This window comes from Procambarus clarkii, chromosome 48 (genome assembly GCF_040958095.1).
Source record: "Procambarus clarkii isolate CNS0578487 chromosome 48, FALCON_Pclarkii_2.0, whole genome shotgun sequence".
Classification (NCBI taxonomy): Eukaryota; Metazoa; Arthropoda; class Malacostraca; order Decapoda; family Cambaridae; genus Procambarus; species Procambarus clarkii.
Window position 1 is genome coordinate 9210342 of NC_091197.1, and position 20000 is coordinate 9230341.

At 45.8% G+C, this 20000-nt stretch overlaps 2 protein-coding genes across 3 annotated transcripts in view; one reads left to right on the forward strand and one right to left on the reverse strand.

Annotated features, from left to right (window-relative positions):
- The window catches only part of LOC138351039 (very long chain fatty acid elongase AAEL008004-like), a 30956-nt gene that overhangs the window by 1349 nt on the left and 9607 nt on the right, over nt 1-20000 (reverse strand). Inside the window, exons 2-9 of one of the 2 annotated variants that reach the window (XM_069302576.1) lie at nt 7122-7308; nt 6535-6830; nt 6004-6084; nt 5708-5764; nt 5114-5219; nt 4259-4431; nt 3682-3807; nt 1-3331 (exon numbers count right to left, since the gene is read on the reverse strand). The exon at nt 1-3331 is cut by the window's left edge and continues 1349 nt beyond it. In XM_069302576.1, the coding sequence (XP_069158677.1) occupies nt 3038-3331; nt 3682-3807; nt 4259-4431; nt 5114-5219; nt 5708-5764; nt 6004-6084; nt 6535-6830; nt 7122-7188 (1200 nt within the window). In that variant the 5' untranslated portion in view covers nt 7189-7308 and the 3' untranslated portion in view covers nt 1-3037. The remainder of the gene's footprint in view (nt 3332-3681; nt 3808-4258; nt 4432-5113; nt 5220-5707; nt 5765-6003; nt 6085-6534; nt 6831-7121; nt 7309-20000) is intronic. The other variant, XM_069302577.1, reaches the window with a different exon arrangement.
- The window catches only part of LOC123764755 (very long chain fatty acid elongase AAEL008004), a 103165-nt gene continuing 94673 nt past the window's right edge, over nt 11509-20000 (forward strand). Inside the window, exon 1 of the mRNA XM_069302579.1 lies at nt 11509-11717. The gene's annotated coding sequence lies outside the window, so the exon portion shown is untranslated. The remainder of the gene's footprint in view (nt 11718-20000) is intronic.

Genomic DNA, 20000 nt, shown 5'->3' on the forward strand with positions numbered 1-20000 from the left:
CTTATGAAAGTCATAGTTGTCAAATGAAAATTTAGTTCATTTTCTTAAGTGCAAAGAGCTGAAAAACATTGCTAATACTGAGTCTGTATACTTAGCTTTGCTAAGTTTGACAGTCACCTGGAATAATTGTCAAAGGAATTTCAGGAAAGATTTTGTGATTTCTCATCTTCTGAACACCAGTTTGCATTGTTCTCAGCGCCATTCACCTGTGATGTTGCCAAGGCAGAAGAAAGCCTGCAGATAGAACTAATTTGAAATGCAGTCGGATCCTACATTCAGAGCAAAGTATCTTGAAGTGGAGATACCTGGGTTTTTTTTCATAACTTCTTGGAAAGTTTAAAAACTTCAGAAAGTTTGCCACAAGGATTGTGGCAATGTTCAGTTCTACCTATGTTATGAACAGTTATTTTCCTTCATGAACTCAACGAAAAGGCCTCACAGAACAAGACTGACTGATCAACACTTGTCCTTTCTGACCAAAGTGGGAACTGAATAGACTTTCAGCCATAGCAAAAATAGTCGGCACAGACTATGGCTGCTATTTCAGCCATAGGAAAAATTGTCATTAAAAAGAGGTGTCAAGCCTCAGGACAAAACACTAAAATTGATTAAATAATCGTAAATAAATGTTGATTTTGAACTGTTGTAACTTTTGTACAATGTATTTGTTGCTGTTGCATAGAAGCCTTTGTTACAGTTTAAAATTTCATTGTTTTTTTCTTTTGTTAAACTACTTCAATACTTTACATTCATGAATGTGACCAGCCACTAAACCATTTGTATGCACATTGTATGTTTCTAAGTTTAAAGAATAAAACATTCTGCAATAATTTTTGCTAAATAACTTCAATTATATGTGGTGTGTGGCCCTCATGACAACACAAATGTGGCCCATATGACCCTCATGACAACACAAATGTGGCCCATATGGCCCTCATGACAACACAAATGTGGCCCATATGGCCCTCATGACAACACAAATGTGGCCCATATGGCCCTCATGACAACACAAATGTGGCCCATATGGCCCTCATGACAACACAAATGTGGCCCATATGGCCCTCATGACAACACAAATGTGGCCCATATGGCCCTCATGACAACACAAATGTGGCCCATATGGCCCTCATGACAACACAAATGTGGCCCATATGGCCCTCGGGGTGGCCACCCCCCCCCCCCTCAGTTTGACATGCCTGCCTTATCCCACCCTCGCATGAATCTAAATTACAAACTTTAGAAGCGTGAATTAGCTGAGTCGAGAGTGATCGACTCAGTGAGTCGGTACGTAAGGAACTTAGATTTCAGTCCCACAAGGACGAAAATTCAAAAGATCTTTCCTAAGAACTTGTGTTCTATAGTCTTAGAGATACGGACACCAAAAGGGAGGTCAATTTCAAGGTCCTCCTCGTATGATAATTCAGAGGGTAAGCATCTTGTAAGATTAGATATTTACAAGGTAAACAGTTCGTAAGTCTGGTGATTCAAAGAGTAAACAGCTCGTAAGGTTGGTAATTTAAAAGGTAAACAGTTCATAAGTGCGGTGAGCCCGAGGGTATATCCACCCTGGAGGATTTCTATATTTCAGGGATTTCTATATTTCCAAACTTTGGGCATTCATTATATCCAATAAATTTTCTTGAGTTATGAGAAAATATAACATAAGATTTTTAGGCTGGTTAGATATGAAAATATCCGCGCACAAGGCCTTAACAACGGTGTGTGTGTGTGTATTTACTATTTGTGTATGCAGAATGGAGCTATTAGCTCTTGGACCCCGCCTTTTAAACCAATCTATTTTCTTCTACTATGTCTTTACTGCATATATATTTCTAACCCACGCATACATACACACACATATCCCCAGGATGCAGCCCGTAGCAGCTGTCGAACTCCCAGGTATCTATTTACTACTAGGTGAGCAGTAGCATCAGCGTGAAAGAAACTCTGCCCCGGCTGGGGAACAAACCCGGGCCCTTAGGACTACGATTTCCGAGCGCTGTCCACTCAGCCGCGAGGCCCTTACCTTGCGGCTGAGTGTGTGTGTGTGTGTGTGTGTGTGTGTGTGTGTGTGTGTGTGTGTGTGTGTGTGTGTGTGTGTGTGTGTGTGTGTGTGTCAAAACTTCACAGGATAGTTGAATTATTCAAAAATATAACAAATAATATTACTTAAAATGTGAATATGCGACAAAGGAAGTCTGGATTTATCCCAACTGTGGCCATTGACTTTGTAAGGATTACCTGTGCCACGAACTTGCTGGCACTAGTACTGTGCACATCTTGATAGTTTCAACTACATTTTATATCTAAGTGACATAAATGATGATGCTCAGTAGTGTACAGAAGTGAGTGCTCAGCTCTCTGCAGGTGTGGAGGGTGAGCAGGTGTGGGGGGTGAGCAGGTGTGGGGGGTGAGCAGGTGTGGGTGCTCAGTGACAACGCACAAATTACGGCCACAAGGGTTAAAGTCGCTTGCCACACTTCTGCCATTCACCTTCATTAACCGGAGAGTCTCGCTAACTACCCGGGCACTTATGGACACGGCAACAACTAAAATGTCACATAGAGCGTGTTCCGGATTAGGCAAAAAAAGGTGATTGGACAGCGGAACCGGTTATATGAAACCCGTTGAGTGAAAGCGGCTCTGTGCACAATACTAGCAACAAAAAAAAAATGAGCCAATTGCATCACACTATATTAATATCCGCAACAAAGTGGATAGTGTGATTATCACTGACTTTGGCATTCGAGCCCACCATATACGACGGAACAAGGACTCTCGAGTTACTCACCAGGTACGTCCAGGTCGGCCTGGAGAGCGAGTTCAATGCTCCTTATTAAGTGATCAAATCGTGTCAATAATCAAGCAATTATAGGTGGATAAAATAGACGATAGTGACAGGTTATCACAAGGAACAACATTACTAAGAGGTATATTAAGTCAATATTGCATTTAACTGCATATTTCTTCCACTAAGAGTAATGATAGATAATATTAACACAGGTTAACTAGCATCTTGACAGCGGGAGATAAAGTGCTAGTTAGAGAAGAGAGATGCTGGTGTTATGATGCGCTCAGCTGGCATGACTTGAGAGGTTTTCCCGCCACCACTTCTCGCTGACGAGCCTTCCTCTCTCCTCTTATGAAGGACACTACACATGGGGCTGCTGCACGAGGTAGAACACGCCTTGTTGGGTGACCCAGACGACGCAGGGAGCCGCCCGTTGGTCTCACCATTGTACATCACACCACTCGATCCCCGAGGCAGCCCTGTGGGACCAACGGTCAGGCCTACCATGGCCAAGTGGTCCCCGGGTCCCTTAAGTGATGTCTGAGAGGGGATACACGCCAAAAATTAAACTCAATGTTTGTAAACACAATAGCAGTAACAAATGATTTTTTTTCCACAATAACTATGAATTATCAATGAATGTGATATCTAGACACAGCTGGTGACTGCCAGGTACTCTATCCCAGGTACCCGCTCCCAGGTACCCGCCCCCAGGTACCCGCCCCCAGGTACCCGCCCCCAGGTACCCGCTCCCAGGTACCCGCTCCCAGGTACCCGCTCCCAGGTACCCGCCCCCAGGTACCCGCTCCCAGGTACCCGCCCCCAGGTACCCGCCCCCAGGTACCCGCCCCCAGGTACCCGCTCCCAGGTACCCGCTCCCAGGTACCCACCTTGTGTTTGATGCGCTTCCTGTACTCTCTGATGTAGAAGTCGGTGAAGAGGATGAAGAAGAGAAGCGCCATACCGCTCACCCAAGCCAACAGCACTGATGGTATCGCGCACTCCACGAACATTACCTGTCATGAGGTAGCTGGGTTATGGGGGGTTGCTCTCTCTCTCTCTCTCTCTCTCTCTCTCTCTCTCTCTCTCTCTCTCTCTCTCTCTCTCTCTCTCTCTCTCTCTCTCTCTCTCTCTATCTATCTCTCTCTCTCTCTCTCTCTCTCTCTCTCTCTCTCTCTCTCTCTCTCTCTCTCTCTCTCTCTCTCTCTCTCTCTCTCTCTCTCTCTCTCTCTCTCTCTCTCTCTCTCTCTCGTCAGACATCAGATTATCCTAGATAATTAACAGATCCGAGAGAGATTATAGTCATTATCAGAAATGTTTAAGGTGACGTATTAATCATAACTAAACTATACTAAACATACATGAAGCCTGGCGTCTCACAGACGCGCTAAACACAGCTGTGCGACCCGAGGCCTATGTTATCGCGTCTGAAATAAAAACCCGAGAAACTGGTGCTTCGGGACTCACCATCAAGTTCTGTAAAATGACGACTGTGAACTGGACAATCTGAAGGGTGGTGAGGTACTTCTTCCACCAGAGGAAAGGACGGACTCGGGGCCCCATGGCCGCCAGCAGGTAGTACGAGTACATGACGGTGTGGACGAAGGCGTTCAGTAGGATCATCAGGGTCGTGTGACCTCCTGGAGAATGACACATTCAGTACACACAGAAATCACAATAAGGCGATGCGTCAAATGAACAAATTATGTCGTAGCTCAGGTCGATTAAGGCCGCGTTTGGGATGCTCTTTGGACGCAGGTTTGAATCCTCGTCACGGCCCTTGTGGATTTGTACACATTCAGTGGCTTAAAGTAGTTTAGATTAGAAGATTGGGGAGGTAAACTGCAGCTTCCTTGTGCTGTGTGAAATATTACACACAGTGTGAGATTGAGATTACACGCAGTGTGTGACATTACACACAGTGTGAGATTGAGATTACACACAGTGTGTGACATTACACATATTACACAAAGTATGCGGGATATATGCATAGGGTAACACCCACAGAACACTCCCATTAACCACCAGGACACTCCCATCACCCACAGAACACTCCCATCATCCACCAAGACACTCCCATCACCCACCAGGACACTCCCATCACCCACCAGGACACTCCCATCACCCACCAGGACACTCCCATCACCCACCAGAACACTCCCATCACCCACAGAACACTCCCAGCACCCACAGAACACTCCCATCACCCACCAGGACACTCCCATCACCCACCAGGACACTCCCATCACCCACCAGAACACTCCCATCACCCACCAGGACACATGTCCCAGCAGGTTAAGGAGAGAGAGAGAGGTCACTCACCAGCATAATACCGGATGCCATACCACATACACACGGGCATGAGGGCGTGGTGAACCACATGCAGCAGGGAGACGTGCTTGTTCTTCTTGTTCAGCACGAAGAACACCTGCAGATCAACATATGAGGTCTCATTTAGAGTCATAAAAACTTATATACAGAGTAACCACTGTGAAAATTGAAAAGATAACTACTCCTCCTTAGCAGTTATCTTTTTAATTGCCACTGTGCTTACTCTGTATTACTGGATCAAAGTTTTTGATATCCTGGTTGCATATATAGAATAATATATATATATATATATATATATATATATATATATATATATATATATATATATATATATATATATATATATATATATATATATATATATATATATATATATATCACTGTTCCTTCCCCACCTTCTCCCAGTCTAGATGCTGGTGAAGACATGAGACATAAGACAAGCTGAAGGCTTCGAATTGTTTCCCAAATTCACTGAGGTTACTCCCTATATAAATATTAATATAGACATTATTTTTCCCCCTCCTACCATCTCTTGTATAACCAGGTAGGTTATACCTAACTGTGAAACACATCACAGTCACTCACCGTATCTGTGAAATCCACAAACTTGGAGAAGAGGTACCAGTAGCCAGCGTGGACCATCTGTGGGGTGGAAACGGTTGGGGTTAGGAGGAAAATATTTTATTAAGGATGGAATGTAACTGTTGTGAATCAGGACATTATTTGGTTGCATATACTATTTGTTATCATTCTTGTTGGATATCCTTCCTACTACCATCCATAGGGTTGGATATCCTTCCTACTACCATCCATAGGGTTGGATATCCTTCCTACTACCATCCATGGGATTGTGAGTGAATGAGTGAGTACCTGTGACTTACCCTGACTGCTTGAGGGTTGTCCGAGAAGTCGCAGGTCTGACACAGTAGAGAGTAACTGCCGAACCATCCGCCCATTCCAGCCTTGAAGACGTAAACAAACACCAATACATTAATTACTGAATTGTCTGCAGTTGATATATAGGTCATGTTGACATTGACATTGATCCAGTATTTGACATGTTACTTGACATTTGTCATTCATCAAGAATGACAGTACTTATCACGGCAAGTGGAAGCTGGCATGACTCTGTTGCACACTTTGATGCACAGATCAATGCAAAGTAATTATATGTTAAGATGCTTACAAGGGAAGTAAGGTAGGGGTAATAATGAGGAGAAAACACTAAGCCAGTACGACTATAGAGCAATGGGAGAGGATATGATGACTTTAAGCTGGGATTGGACTGAGGAAAGGAATAGTACCCAAACACATTGACCCTCGGGGATCGAACGCCGACCTGCACAAAGCGAGGCCGCTGCTGTCCCGACAGCCAAAGGAGGTTAACCACAAGAATAAAGATAAACATTTACCTCCCAGAAGATGCGGGCGGAGAAGACGACTTGGAAGGCGTTATAAGCCATCATCACCTTCCTGAGATTGGGGAGAGGGTTCCTGGAGGTCATGTACCGAGGGCCCCACCAGGTGACGGTGGCCACGTAGAGGAGACAAGCGGCGATGGTGGGCAGGGGAGAGGTCATCAGGAGCCACGAGTGTTGCCGGGGGTCAGGGGTCAGCTGCCGGCTCACCGTCAGGTCACCATACATGTAGCTCAGGATCACCATCACAGCCACAAGCTTACCTGTGGCCTTTAGTTCCCTCAGGACCTCTGTTAGGGACACACACACACACACAGGTAATGTTATATCGGGGGATCGAACGCCGGCCTGCATGAAGCGAGGCCCCTTGCTCTACCTACCACTTCAAGGGGTGGGTAAGGTCAGGTAATTATGAACAAAGAGATCTAAGCCTTTAGGACTATATATCACTCTTTAAAAGGGACGAGGATAAGGATTTTGGATAGGACGATTAGGAAATATTGAAGGATAAAATCCTCGGAGAATATTAGCAAGTGTATGTCCAATGTCTTCCAGTTGGGAGCTGAGGAGACAATATTTACCTCTCTCGTCCTGCTGAGGAAGACGTGTTGACGCCTGACGGCGGGTCACAACGTCCTCAGAGGTCATCACGGCCGCTCTTCTCCTCCTCACTTTGTGCACACTTCACCACGCCTAACTGTGGCTGCCGCTATGGCAACACTTGGGCCACGAAAGCGCTCTCTCTCTCTCTATGGAAAAGTGCACCGCCTGTGGATGTACATTTGGTCACATGTGAACCTTGTACAAGAAAAGTGTTCACACACCCGGCACCAACCACTTTGTAACGGTATGGGTGAATAAATTACAAAAAAATTAGAAATAGTTTAGTTGACAAATGTTTATTAAACGTTTAAATGATCGAACCGTATACTACAATTTTGTTTAACTAATCTAAGCAGTGCATACAGGCACCTAGGGAGCTGGTCGGCCGAGCTGACAGCACACTGGACTTGTGATCCTGTGGTCCTGGGTTCGATCCCGGGCGCCGGCGAGAAACAATGGGCAGAGTTTCTTTCACCCTATGCCCCTGTTACCTAGCAGTAAAATAGGTACCTGGGTGTTAGCCAGCTGTCACGGGCTGCTTCCTGGGGGTGGAGGCCTGGTCGAGGACCGGGCCGCGGGGACACTAAAAAGCCCCGAAATCATCTCAAGATATACTCAAGATATAAGATACCTGTACCCGTCCACACCGACGCCCACTGGAGATCCACTCGGGTACATAATTGGCAAAATTGAACTGTATGTAAATAATTCACTACATATATATCACTAACTTGACATAAAGAACATTGGGGGATCAGTTCGACTCATTATTACATAATCCACCACCCACAGGACGGGTATATGTGTCTTACAATCGTTTCCATAGTCCGGGACAGGAAGCCTGGTACGCTTATCGAGGTCTCCGCTATTACAGAATGCACCCCACAACAGTTGCCTGATTCTCAGGCATCTGTGACCCCTCACCAGACGTCGAAACTGCAAAACTTGTCTAATTTCCAGGTACCTATTTACTGCTTGGATAAACTGGCGCATCAGGTGAAAGAAAACATGCCTAACCGTCCCTGTGCCGGCCGGGCATCGAACCCGGGATACTCTGTCGGGACATAGACCACTGTGCTACATGAACCAGTATCATCTAAACAGACTCCAAGAGTAGATGTTATTTTTCACATTCAATGTTTCGTTTGTATTAGAAAGTAATTTTAAGAATTAGCTGGAAAGATCCGTGAGCAAAGGCAATTTGCGGCAAAATAGGCAACCAGTCCTCATTTTAATCGTGGAAACTTGAATTAAACACAAAAGGACGAAATCGGACATTGCCAAGCAGTGCAAGATCATAATTAACATTGCAGAATACATTAAAAAAGTCATCGCAATATCAAGCTCAAATCTGAATCAACAAAGCCTAACCTAACTCCGTAACTCTCTTTCACTCCCTTCCCAGCCATGACTGCAACGATTTGTATAAGTTATAACGAATATAGTTTCTGACTCTATCTGTAAGTTTAATGCTGTACTTTTAACACGTGAGAACTAAATTAAAATAGTTCTGTTGTGTATTGATCAGTAGGCCAGGAGCAGTCAGTGTTCCTGTCTAACGTAGACCTGTAGGCCTAGGTCATAGGCCCTGCAATGTTGATGAACAAGTAGGTCTACTCCATGGCTCTGCAGATTTTGCGTCAACTAATAGACATGCTGCAGTATTTTTTTCCAATTTCACATTAACCAATACGTCTACTGCAGCATTCCTGTCTCGCATGCATTAGCAGACCTCCTGTCTAAAACTCCTGTTTTAAACAAAACCTGTTATGTTTAAACCTGTAAAACTGGGTTTGTGTAAACCTGTTTTAAAGCGGTACTCCTGTCTAAAACGAGCCAGACGGCCTATAGGAGTGTTTCTGTTTCAAATGGTCCAGTAGGCCGGCTGGACATCGTGGTCTCTGTAAAAATAAACATAAGAGACCAAGCATGTCCCTAGTGAAGTGAGATACACATAGGCCTAAGAAGACATTACTCATCATTAAACCTCCAGAAAATTGTTCTGCTGCCGATAACGTACGAAGCGACAGCATGAGGCTGAAGAACACTATCAGGAGCATGAAGAACAATGACAAGTATGAACCGCTTCATCAACAGGAGGTGGAAACCCAACAAATATGAAGAACAATAACGAAAGGAGCAATTAAAACGAGAATGAACAATAGCGAGAGAATGTAGAAGAACAAGTGAACGCGTGGAATAATATCACTGGAAATTATCAGCAGAGTGTGAGGAGCATGTCGTGTCAATTGCTCCACTGTCACAAGCATTAAAAAAAAATAGCCTTTAGGAGTCATGCATTGTCAGTCAATTAATTAACAACTTTCTAGATTTGAAAGTTGAAAGAGCATTCGAGGCGTTGACAACATTGTGGAGAGCCTTCAGACTTCTCAACCCTTGGCGCTAGTGGTCACTTAGAGCAGCTTAGGAGTTCAAGAAAGAAATGCTTTGCCTAGCCATTAAATTATATATTTATATATATATATTGATCATTTGTATGCGGAAAATCCACAAAGAAATGGAAAAGAGAGATGAACGTTTCGTGTCAACACCGGACTCTCAATAGCCTTAAGCTATAGGAGTAACACATCTTGCTGAAATCATTGTTAGAAAAAACTTTGCCTTTCTCTCAATATTGTATTCACAGTGGAAACACTTCTCCCGTTTTGTCAGACTCGGGGGCCTCGGTGTTCGCGCAGCAACACAAATTGCTGTACCAGCGTTCATGTTCTCCTTAGTTGCATTTGATAGCCTGGTGAAAGGAATTCTACCACATTACGTAGGTCAACAATGCAGGGGTACACGATCCCAGTTTTATACACTGCACCACCAAATGGGTCTCTTTTGCAGAACCAGCACGCCAACCACCACCTTCTAAAGCCCACTAGCAATCCAGTTGGGATGGCCCCATTGTAGACTGGGCAGCTGCGACATGCCTAGAAGCTGCAACAACACCGTATGAAACTGCCCGTCTTAGAGCAGTAGTAGCTCCCCATGCAGGTGACTTCCTATTAACAACCTCAATGACAGCACCCGCCATGCATCTCACACTGCAGACCCTCCGAAGTGCAGTGACTCTCTGCCTTGTTGCCCCAATCTCCGTTGAACATAGGTGTAACTGCAGCAAGGCATTGGCTGACAGTTACGAGCCTGGAGTGTTCTGCCAAAGCCCAAGGGGATGGCACCTAAGACACGGTAAAGTCAATGACATCATTAAGAGGAGCCTTACCACAGCTGATCGTCCAGCAGAGAGAGAGCTCCATTACCTAACGTCCCGCAACTCTGGCGTGCCTGTTGATCGCCCAGACAGAATCACAGTGAACCCCCGGGAAGAACGGTAGACAGTTGGTGTGGGATTACACGGGCCTTGCAACCTTGACTAACACCTACGTTGTCTTCAGTGTTGCACATCCGGGTGGTGCTGCCTCTCACAGATGATAGGGAGGTTTCACTAGGTCCTTGTGGAACACCACAGATGATAGGGAAGGAGCAGCGAGGCTCAGTCATCACAGTGACGCAGTGAAAGTCCTCTTCCTTTTTTTTTTTTTTTTGCTGGCAAGTTTTTGTCGGTGTCTCGCCTGTTTTTGTGAGGTCTCCCTTGACCTTGATGCCTTGAGATGTAATTCAAAAACGTGTAGTCACTGTTGTGCACTTTGTGAGTTTGCGTGTATTTGTACGACTAGTTTTTCTTGGCGAATTTCTTTCCGCCATCCCAGTTTTTACGAGCGGGATTGTAAGAGGTCGTGCGTTACCTCCTGTTAACGAATGCTCCAGACCGATGGAAACCTTGGCAGCGTAGAGCAATCCTAATTATAGGTTCACATGGAAAATATATGTGTTGTGAAATCCCTCATTGACGAGGTATTTCGTGATGAAAAGTGCGTGTGCGTGTGCGTGTGCGTGTGCGTGTGCGTGTGCGTGTGTATGTGTGTGTGTGTGTGTGTGTGTGTGTACTCACCTATTTGTGCTTGCAGGATCGAGCATTGACTCTTGGATCCCGCCTTTCCAGCTATCGGTTGTTTACAGCAATGACTCCTGTCCCATTTCCCTATCATATCTAGTTTTAAAAGTATGAATAGTATTTGCTTCCACAACCTGTTTCCCAAGTGCATTCCATTTTTCCACTACTCTCACGCTAAAAGAAAACTTCCTAACATCTCTGTGGTGTATGTGTGTGTGTGTGTGTGTGTGTGTGTGTGTGTGTGTGTGTGTGTGTGTGTGTGTGTGTGTGTGTGTGTGTGTGAGAGAGAGAGAGAGAGCGTTGTGACAACAGGAAAACTCTGCGCCATTTCATGAGATGTTTGGTTTGTGGGTCTTCCCACCAGAGGTCTCCAGCAGCCTATGTAGCCAGTACTTGATGGAACATCAGCACGTGCCCATACACCTCAGTGCCCTCTTTGCAGTCATGGAGGGGGGGTGCATGTATGGTGACACTCTTATAAGTGTGAACATAATAAACATGACTGGAGTTTAGTGTCGTGAAATTTACAATTGTTATAAAAACCAGCATAAATACAATCAAATGCCCACGGCGACCAGGACTCCAGACGGCCTTACAGGTTACAACTGCTGTAGTAAGTACTAATTATATTATTTCTGTGCGTTTCTATTTTTCTCTCTACAAGCGTATTTTATTGGAGTTTTGGGGTTTAGCAGCGTCTGTAGCGCAGTGGTCTACGTCGCTGGTGTACAACCAACGTTCTGGGTTCAATTCCAGCAGTAGGACAGGACACGTTTGGGCAACATTTCACCAAATGTGTCTGTAATAGGAATTTTCTAAGGTAAAAAGGTCTGGACGAAGGACCATAGTAAAAAAAAAAAAGCGAGAGGATGGATTAAAAAAATATAATAAGTGACTAAAAAAATCACCGTGCGTAGTTTGAACATCTTTGGAGTGTAACAACTGAATGAAACAACCAGTTCAGTAGGTCGTTACCCCCTGCCTCCCCCTCCCCCGCCCCCCTGCCCCGGTGGGTGTGAGGGAACACTAGGCGAAATGATTCATAGTACTCCGCTATTTGTCCGTTGGGGGGATTTTGACGTCAATATGTGGAATGTTTTTTTTTTTTTTGAAGGGATATTCCTGCACGGGCCCTAAGCCTCTGGCTGGCCCACTAAGTGTTGCTTGTTTCTGTTTTACTTGGGCGGAGTATGAGTATTTATGACTCGTATGGTCGCTTCAGTAAGATTTTGCCATATGTGTTTAACAACTTCTTCTGCTCTGTTGAATCTAAGTTGTAATCTTAATGGGTTTGTAACTGTGCACTGTGTTAGATAATGTTCCAGTGGTCTGTCGGGCATTTCTCCACACTGCTGACATTTCCTCTCATCTTCCGGAACGTGTAAGCCTATTTCCCATGCACATGGGTATCCAAGCCTGATGCGATGTAAGTGTACTTCTGTTGCTCTACTGCTCCCTTTCTTCAAACTAAGTGGTTCGTAGTTGGTTGAATTCTTGTACCAACCCGCAGATCCTGATGTTGCAACTGCTGTGTTGTGGACACTACATCTTTTGCATTGCTCTGTTTCTAATTACTTTCTTAATCTGTGATAGACTCTGTGGTATGTAAATGTCTACATTTCTTCTCTTAGTTGCAAGTTTTGCAACTTCGTCTGCACTGTCATTTCCTATTATTCCCACATGACTTTGCACCCAGTTGATAAGTACCTGTCGGCCTTGTCGTTTGAATGTTTGCATTAATGATATGACATTTGTGATCAGATGTATGTTATCACATATGTGTTCTTGTTGCAAGGTTTCAATGGCAGTTCTCGAATCTGTATGTATGATAACGTGTTGTCGGTGTTCAGCAAGAGCATGTACCAAAGCCTTTTGAATGGCTAGCATCTCTGTTTGTAAAGTCGAGAACCCATTTGAGTCTACAACTTGGAATGGGTTGAACAAGAGACGAACGAATGGATAGAAAACTTTGTACTGCGGTGATTTCGTTCATATAAATACTTCCTATTTCCTTGTTTGCTTTTTAAGCAGATGGGTTGATTGCGTTAAAAAAAAATAACACAAATTAGGTGAAAAGACGCGCTGAGGAGTCATATTTGGGTACTGGGGGGGACTCGTGGACCCTGGAGGACGCTCCATGATGCACGACCCCTCACTCTACACTCGGGACATTGACTGGGTATGCTCTAGTACAGTATCGGTCTTCAATAGAGTCTTTATATATGTCGTCGGATCTCTGCCTGAATCTTTTCTTCTTTGCCTGCCTGAATCTTTTCCTCTTTCCCTGCCTGAATCTTTTCCTCTTTCCCTGCCTGAACCTTTTCCTCCTTCCCTGCCTGAATCTTTTCCTCTCTCCCTGCCTGAATCTTTTCCTCTTTTCCTGCCTGAATCTTTTCCTCTTTCCCTGCCTGAATCTTTTCTTCCTTCCCTGCCTGATTCTTTTCTTCATTGTTTATCTCCCATTGTCTCTCCCTCACTCCTTCTTTCCCCCCCCCTCTCTCTCTCTCTCTCTCTCTCTCTCTCTCCCTCTCTCTCTCTCTCTCTCTCTCTCTCTCTCTCTCTCTCTCTCTCTCTCTCTCTCTCTCTCTCTCTCTCTCTCTCTCTCTCTCCCTCTCTCTCTCTCTCTCTCTCTCTCTCTCTCTCTCTCTCTCTCTCTCTCTCTCTCTCTCTCTCATATTTCAGAATGAGCGATATATATAGCCAGTCATTGTGAGAAAAAAAGTGATGAGTGGCGTAAAATCAAAGAATTTAAAAAAGGTGCGTCGCCAACACACTTTGTACCTATAACTTAATACAACGTAACTCAATGACAGCCTTTGATGAGTTACAGAAAAATTGGTGAGTCAAATCATACCTCTCCCCCCCATCCCCCCCTCCTTTCCACTCCCTCGAAGATGATTTACATGATCGCCCCCCCCCCCGACACACTTAACAAATGAGGCAGAGACACACCTGTGATGACTGCATACTCATACTTGGCATGTCCACACACACACACACACACACACACACACACACACACACACACACACACACACACACACACACACACACACACACACACACACACACACATACAGAGGGGTGACAAGGGGTACCCGGGCTAAGAGATATGAGCTACAAGGAGAGACCACGGGAATTAAACCTCACGTTGCTGGAAGACAGAAGAGTTAGGTGGGACATGATCACCACATACAAGTTTCTCAAAGGAACTGATAGGGTAGATAAAGACAAGCTATTTAACACAAGGGGCACACACGCACTAGGGGGACAAAGGTGGAAATTGAGTGTCCAAATGAGCCACAGAGATATTAGAAAGAACTTTTTTAGTGTCAGAGTGGTGGACAAATGGAATGCATTAGGAAGTGAAGTGGTGGAGGCAGATTCCATACTTCATACAGACTCAAACAGATTGAGGCAGACTTCAAGTGTAGATATGATAGAGCCCAGAAGGCTCAGGAACCTGTACACCAGTTGATTGACAGTTGAGAGGCGGGACCAAAGAGCCAGAGCTCAACTCCCGCAAGAACAACTAGGTGAATACAACTCGGTGAATACGCACACACACACACTATAGAGATGACCAAAGAGCCAAAGCTCAACCCCAGCAAGGACAACTAGGTGAGTACATACGGGGCTTCGCGGCTAAGTGGACAGTGCTCTGGGGTCGAAGTAATAAGGGCCCGGGCTCGATTCCCGGCCGAGGCGGAAACAAATGTGGCAGAATTTATTTCACTCTGATGCTCGTGTTCACCTACCAGTGAATAGGTACCAGTGAGTTAGACAGCTACTACGGACTGCTTCCTGGGGATGTGTGTGTGTGAGTGTGTGTGCATGTGTCAGAAATATATGTAGTAGATATAATAGAGGAAAAAGTGATTGGTTAGGAAGGCGGGGTCCAAGAGCTAATGGCTCGATTCTGCAGCCTCAAATAGTAAACACAAATATTAGATACACACACTCACAGACAAATTGCAGAGTTTGTCCGACAAATGGCTATTAGAGTTCAACAGAAGCAAGTGAAAGGTGATGACAACGGGAACAAGTTATTTTTTTTCAATCACAGACGTGGCCAAACATTTAAAATGCTAACCAGCATATATACATTTTCTTCTGTTTTCCATGGACAAGGTGAGATATCTGTTAAACATATAGTTCTGGGAGTTATGGCATAATCAACCACAGAAGGTGATTGTAGTGCTTTTCAAATGCTAATTTAACCTACAAACATGTATACAGAGATACACAGAGTTACATTTGCACTGCATAAGGTGGTCGATGTGTTCTTTACATAGTGTCATTAATGTGCATTTACAAAGGTAAAATGTAATTCTGACCAGCTTCCACATATACTTTATACACATACATATATACACACACACACTACCTACAAAATCCTCAGGGGAATTGACAGGGTAGACAAGGATAAACTATTCAACACTGGCGGTACGCGAACAAGGTTATACTGGTGGAAACCGAGTACCCACATGAGCCACAGGGACGTTAGAAAGAACTTTTTCAGTGTCAGAGTAGTTAACAGGTGGAATGCATTAGGCAGAGATGTGGTGGACGTTGACTCCATACACAGTTTTAAATGTAGATATGATGGAGCCCAGTAGGCTCAGGAATCTGTACTCCAGTTGATTGACAGTTGAGAGGCGGGCCCAAAGAGCCAGAGCTCAACCCCCGCAAGCACAACTAGGTGAGTACATACATACACATACATTTATGTCTCTCCTACTCTGACAGGGGTAAGATAACTTATAACTTATAAGACAGGGGTAAGATAACTTATATAGAAACTAATGTGTTATTAAGCACTTGACCACTGAAGGGTGATTAAGATTCTTTTACAAGCTCAGGTTATATAGTTACATCACATACATTGTATAATTGATAAATTACATGATCAGTCTTGGGTACAAATCAAATATATCATCAAATGTTCCAGTATTCATTCCGTTCCAGTACAGGAACAAGTGCCAGGAGACCAGGGGCCAGATTCACGAAAGCGCTTACGCAAGCACTTGCGAACCTGGGGCCAGATTCACGAAGCAGTTACGCAAGCACTTACGAACCTGTACATCTTTCCTCAATCTTTGACGGCTTTGGTTACATTTATTAAACAGTTTACAAGCATGAAAACTTGCCAATCAACTGCTGTTATTGTTATAAACAGCCTCCTGGTGCTTCGGAGCTCATTAACTGTTTAATAATTGTAAACAAAGCCGACAAAGATTGAGAAAAGATGTACAGGTTCGTAAGTGCTTGCGTAAGTGCTTTCGTGAATCTGGCCCCAGAAGGACGGTAAACAAGGAATGGAAACTACCTCCCTGAATTACCTAGAGAGAACAGGTAGTGAACATAGAGCACCAACTCTATCTCTGTAGGTTCAAAAACAGGATAACATCAGCTGCCTATTCTATGCTGGCAAAAGTCATAACATCGCCCAGAGACCTAAATAAGGTGGCATTTTGATCTCTGTACACCACCTACGTGAGACAAGTGTTAGAATATGCCGCCTAACCGTGGAATCCTCATCTACAAAAAAAAATTAGCAAAGGTTCAGAGAAGAGTCGTAGAGATGTAAGTGTAAGAGAAGTAGGTAAATGAAATGAACTAAAGAAACAGGTTGTAGAAGCAAACTCCTTTCATAATTTTAATAGGCACATATGATCTGGAAATAGGTCAGGTAGCGTAAGAATCAGGATGGAAATAGGCTAGCAGCATTAGATAAATAACAGGCAGAAAGACGGGGTCCAAAGAGCTAAATCTCGATCCAGCGGAAAAAAATAGGGAAATACACTCTGGATGACCAAAACTTACACATTCTCATCCCACTTTTCCGATTATCCCGTCAATCAGTCAACTCACCAAAATACCATAGTTGTGTATCTTTTGGTTTTAAGTAATTTCAGTATAAATCAGAAAATGTATATTGATGAAATTTGCGGAGTTGTGGAGAGGTGCCTAGGAGGCTCTACAGTGATCTTCGTAGGGCCTACAGTGATCGACGTGGGGCCTACAGTGATCGACGTGGGGCCTACAGTGATCGACGTGGGGCCTACAGTGATCGACGTGGGGCCTACAGTGATCTACGTGGGGCCTACAGTGATCGACGTGGGGCCTACAGTGATCGACGTGGGGCCTACAGTGATCGACGTAGGGCCTACAGTGATCTACGTAGGGCCTACAGTGATCGACGTAGTGCCAGAGTGCCTGACAGCTTGGCACTATTACCGGCTTAAGGTCGTTTTCGAGGGCCTGAAGCGGATAAGGTCCGGATGTTCCATCGTGGTGTCCCGGCCGGAGCGGAACCCGGGTAGCCAGAGCCTGTTGGGGACCTGGCTACCTGTGGTGCTGCTGCAAGGCTCCTGCTCCTGGGCCCGGCTGCTGCACGACCTTCATGTCGGTGGCGCGGTGTCGGCGGGGGCGACTTGTCGCTTCCAGCGTCGACCTCACCACTTACAGGCAGGTCCAATGTCCGTCGTCGCTGGAGACGTAGAAACGACCGTCCCAGTAGACGGTGAAGCGTCAGCTGTCTCCTCCCAGTGTTCCAACTGTCTCCTCCGAACACGCCACACCTGCCACAGCAGTTGTGACGTGTTGGACTCCATACCTGCTGTGGCAACAGTACCACGTATGGAAAGGCTGTTCATCATCACTGTGGACAGTTGGAGCGAGCAGAAGGAGGCGAAGGGGGAGGAGCAGGAGGAACAGCACCAGCAGGAGGAACAGCACCAGCAAGAGGAACAGCAGGTGCTGCAACAGCAACAGGAGCAGGGCCGTCAGCAGCAGCAGGAGCAGCAGCAGGAGCAACAGCTGCAGCAAGACCAGCAGGAGCAGGGCCAACAGCAGCAGGTGCAGCAGCAGCAGCAGCAGCAGGTGCAGCAGCAACAGCAGCAGGTGCAGCAGCAGCAGCAGCAGCAGGTGCAGCAGCAACAGCAGCAGGTGCAGCAGCAGCAGCAGATGCAACAACAGCAGCCGGTGCAGCAGCAGCAGCAGCAGCAGCAGGTGCAGCAGCATCAAGAGGAGGAGGAAGAGGGAGAGGAGAGCATCAGTAAGTTAAGCTGGCAAGAGTTGTCTCGGCTTGAGAAACATTGCTACGTGCGAAAGCTTGGCCAGGGAGCGTACGGGCGGGCCATCCTAGTAGAAGACGAGGGCAGGAAGATGGTGCTGAAGGTGGCCAACGACTGGGCCTGCGGCTACTCCATCCTCCGCGAGGCCAAGTTCCTCCGCCAGTTGCAGAAATCCGGCGTCACTCCCGCCCTCTACGGGGTGTGCCAGAGCCCCGCCGCTCTCCTGATGGAGTATTGCGAGGGCAACGTCCTCTGCGACATCCGCCAGGTGTTCCGGACGGATTACGAGTGCGTGCAGGTGATGCTGGGCATTGCCCGCTCGCTGCAAGCCGTGCACCGCTGCGGCATCTTGCACAACGACATCAAACTGGACAATATCATCGCCCTGCGGTGCCAGGGCGGGCCGAGGGTGATGATCATTGACTACGGCATGTCTCAGCACCTCGGCACACGCCAGTTTAAATACGACGGCGACCACGAGAAGTATTTCTGGATGGCGCCGGAGTTGTTTGCCCGACCGACGACGTGTCGTGCCTCCAGCGACGTGTACTCGCTGGGCGTCTGCATCTGTCGCATCTACGGCCAGATGAGAGGCTGTTACCCGGTGCTCAACACGCTGATCACCCGGGCGACTTGTCTCAGTGAGCGGGACAGGCCGTCACTAGCGGATATCATCGTGGCCCTAGAGAAGCTCGCCAGGAAAATTGATCCTTCGAGGAAGGTGACTTCTTCAGCCTCATTTCCTAGCAATTAGTCACTGAGGCGTTCAGTTCTGGCAAATGTTGCCCGTTGTAAACAGAGGGGAAGGTGCCACCTGTCTCTACCAGGTGGCACCTCTGTCTGCCCGTAGTTGGGGACACCTCTGTCTTCCTACAGAGGTCCTAAGTGTGGTGTTCCCTCACAGTTTAATGGAGTTCTCAAGTTCCCAGTCCGCTTACCTGGGGAGGTGATTGACAGGTTCCCCAGGTAAACGTGCCTTCTGTCTCTGCTAGAGACAGGTGGCTCTACCGCCCTGCTAGAGATAGGTGGCTCTACCGCCCTGCTAGAGACAGGTGGCTCTACCGCCCTGCTAGAGACAGGTGGCTCTACCGCCCTGCTAGAGACAGGTGGGTCTACCACCCTGCCAGAGACAGGTGGCTCTACTACTCTACCAGAGACAGGTGTTTGTCTCTGGTTTATAATTATTTTTTTTCGGACTCTATACAATGAATAATACTAAATTGGACTATCTAACTGTCCATTACGTCAATATATGTACTATGGTCCACATAGAAAAATTATTATGTATATAGGAGGACGGGTTGTGTTCATCTTCCATAATTCTTATGTATTCATATCATGTCTTATATTTTCGCCAAAATACCGTCAGCTGTCTCCTCCCAGCGTTCCAACTGTCTCCTCCGAACACACCACACCTGCCACAGCAGTTGTGACGTGTTGGACTCCATACCTGCTGTGGCAACAGTACCACGTATGGAAAGGCTGTTCATTTTAAGGCTGTTTCATTCATTTATAGCCTGTTTCATTTCGTTCTGGGTAACATTTAGTGATTTTTATAAACTTTTTTTTTGTTTTTGTTTTTATGGAGAGACATAGGTGAAGGGAAGTATAGAAGTGGGAAATACAGTGAGAGGTATGAAAGCAGGCGGGCTGTCCGCCTTGCTGACACGATGTGTGAGTGTTGGCAGCTAAGCTAAGCTTGCTCCCTCTTGTCAGGGAGCTGTGAATGTGTGAGAGGTTCATAAACTCTAATGTTTCCTCTAATTCTTCTGAAAATATTATGGCTACAAACATTTCTATTTTTAAACTAGCAGCAG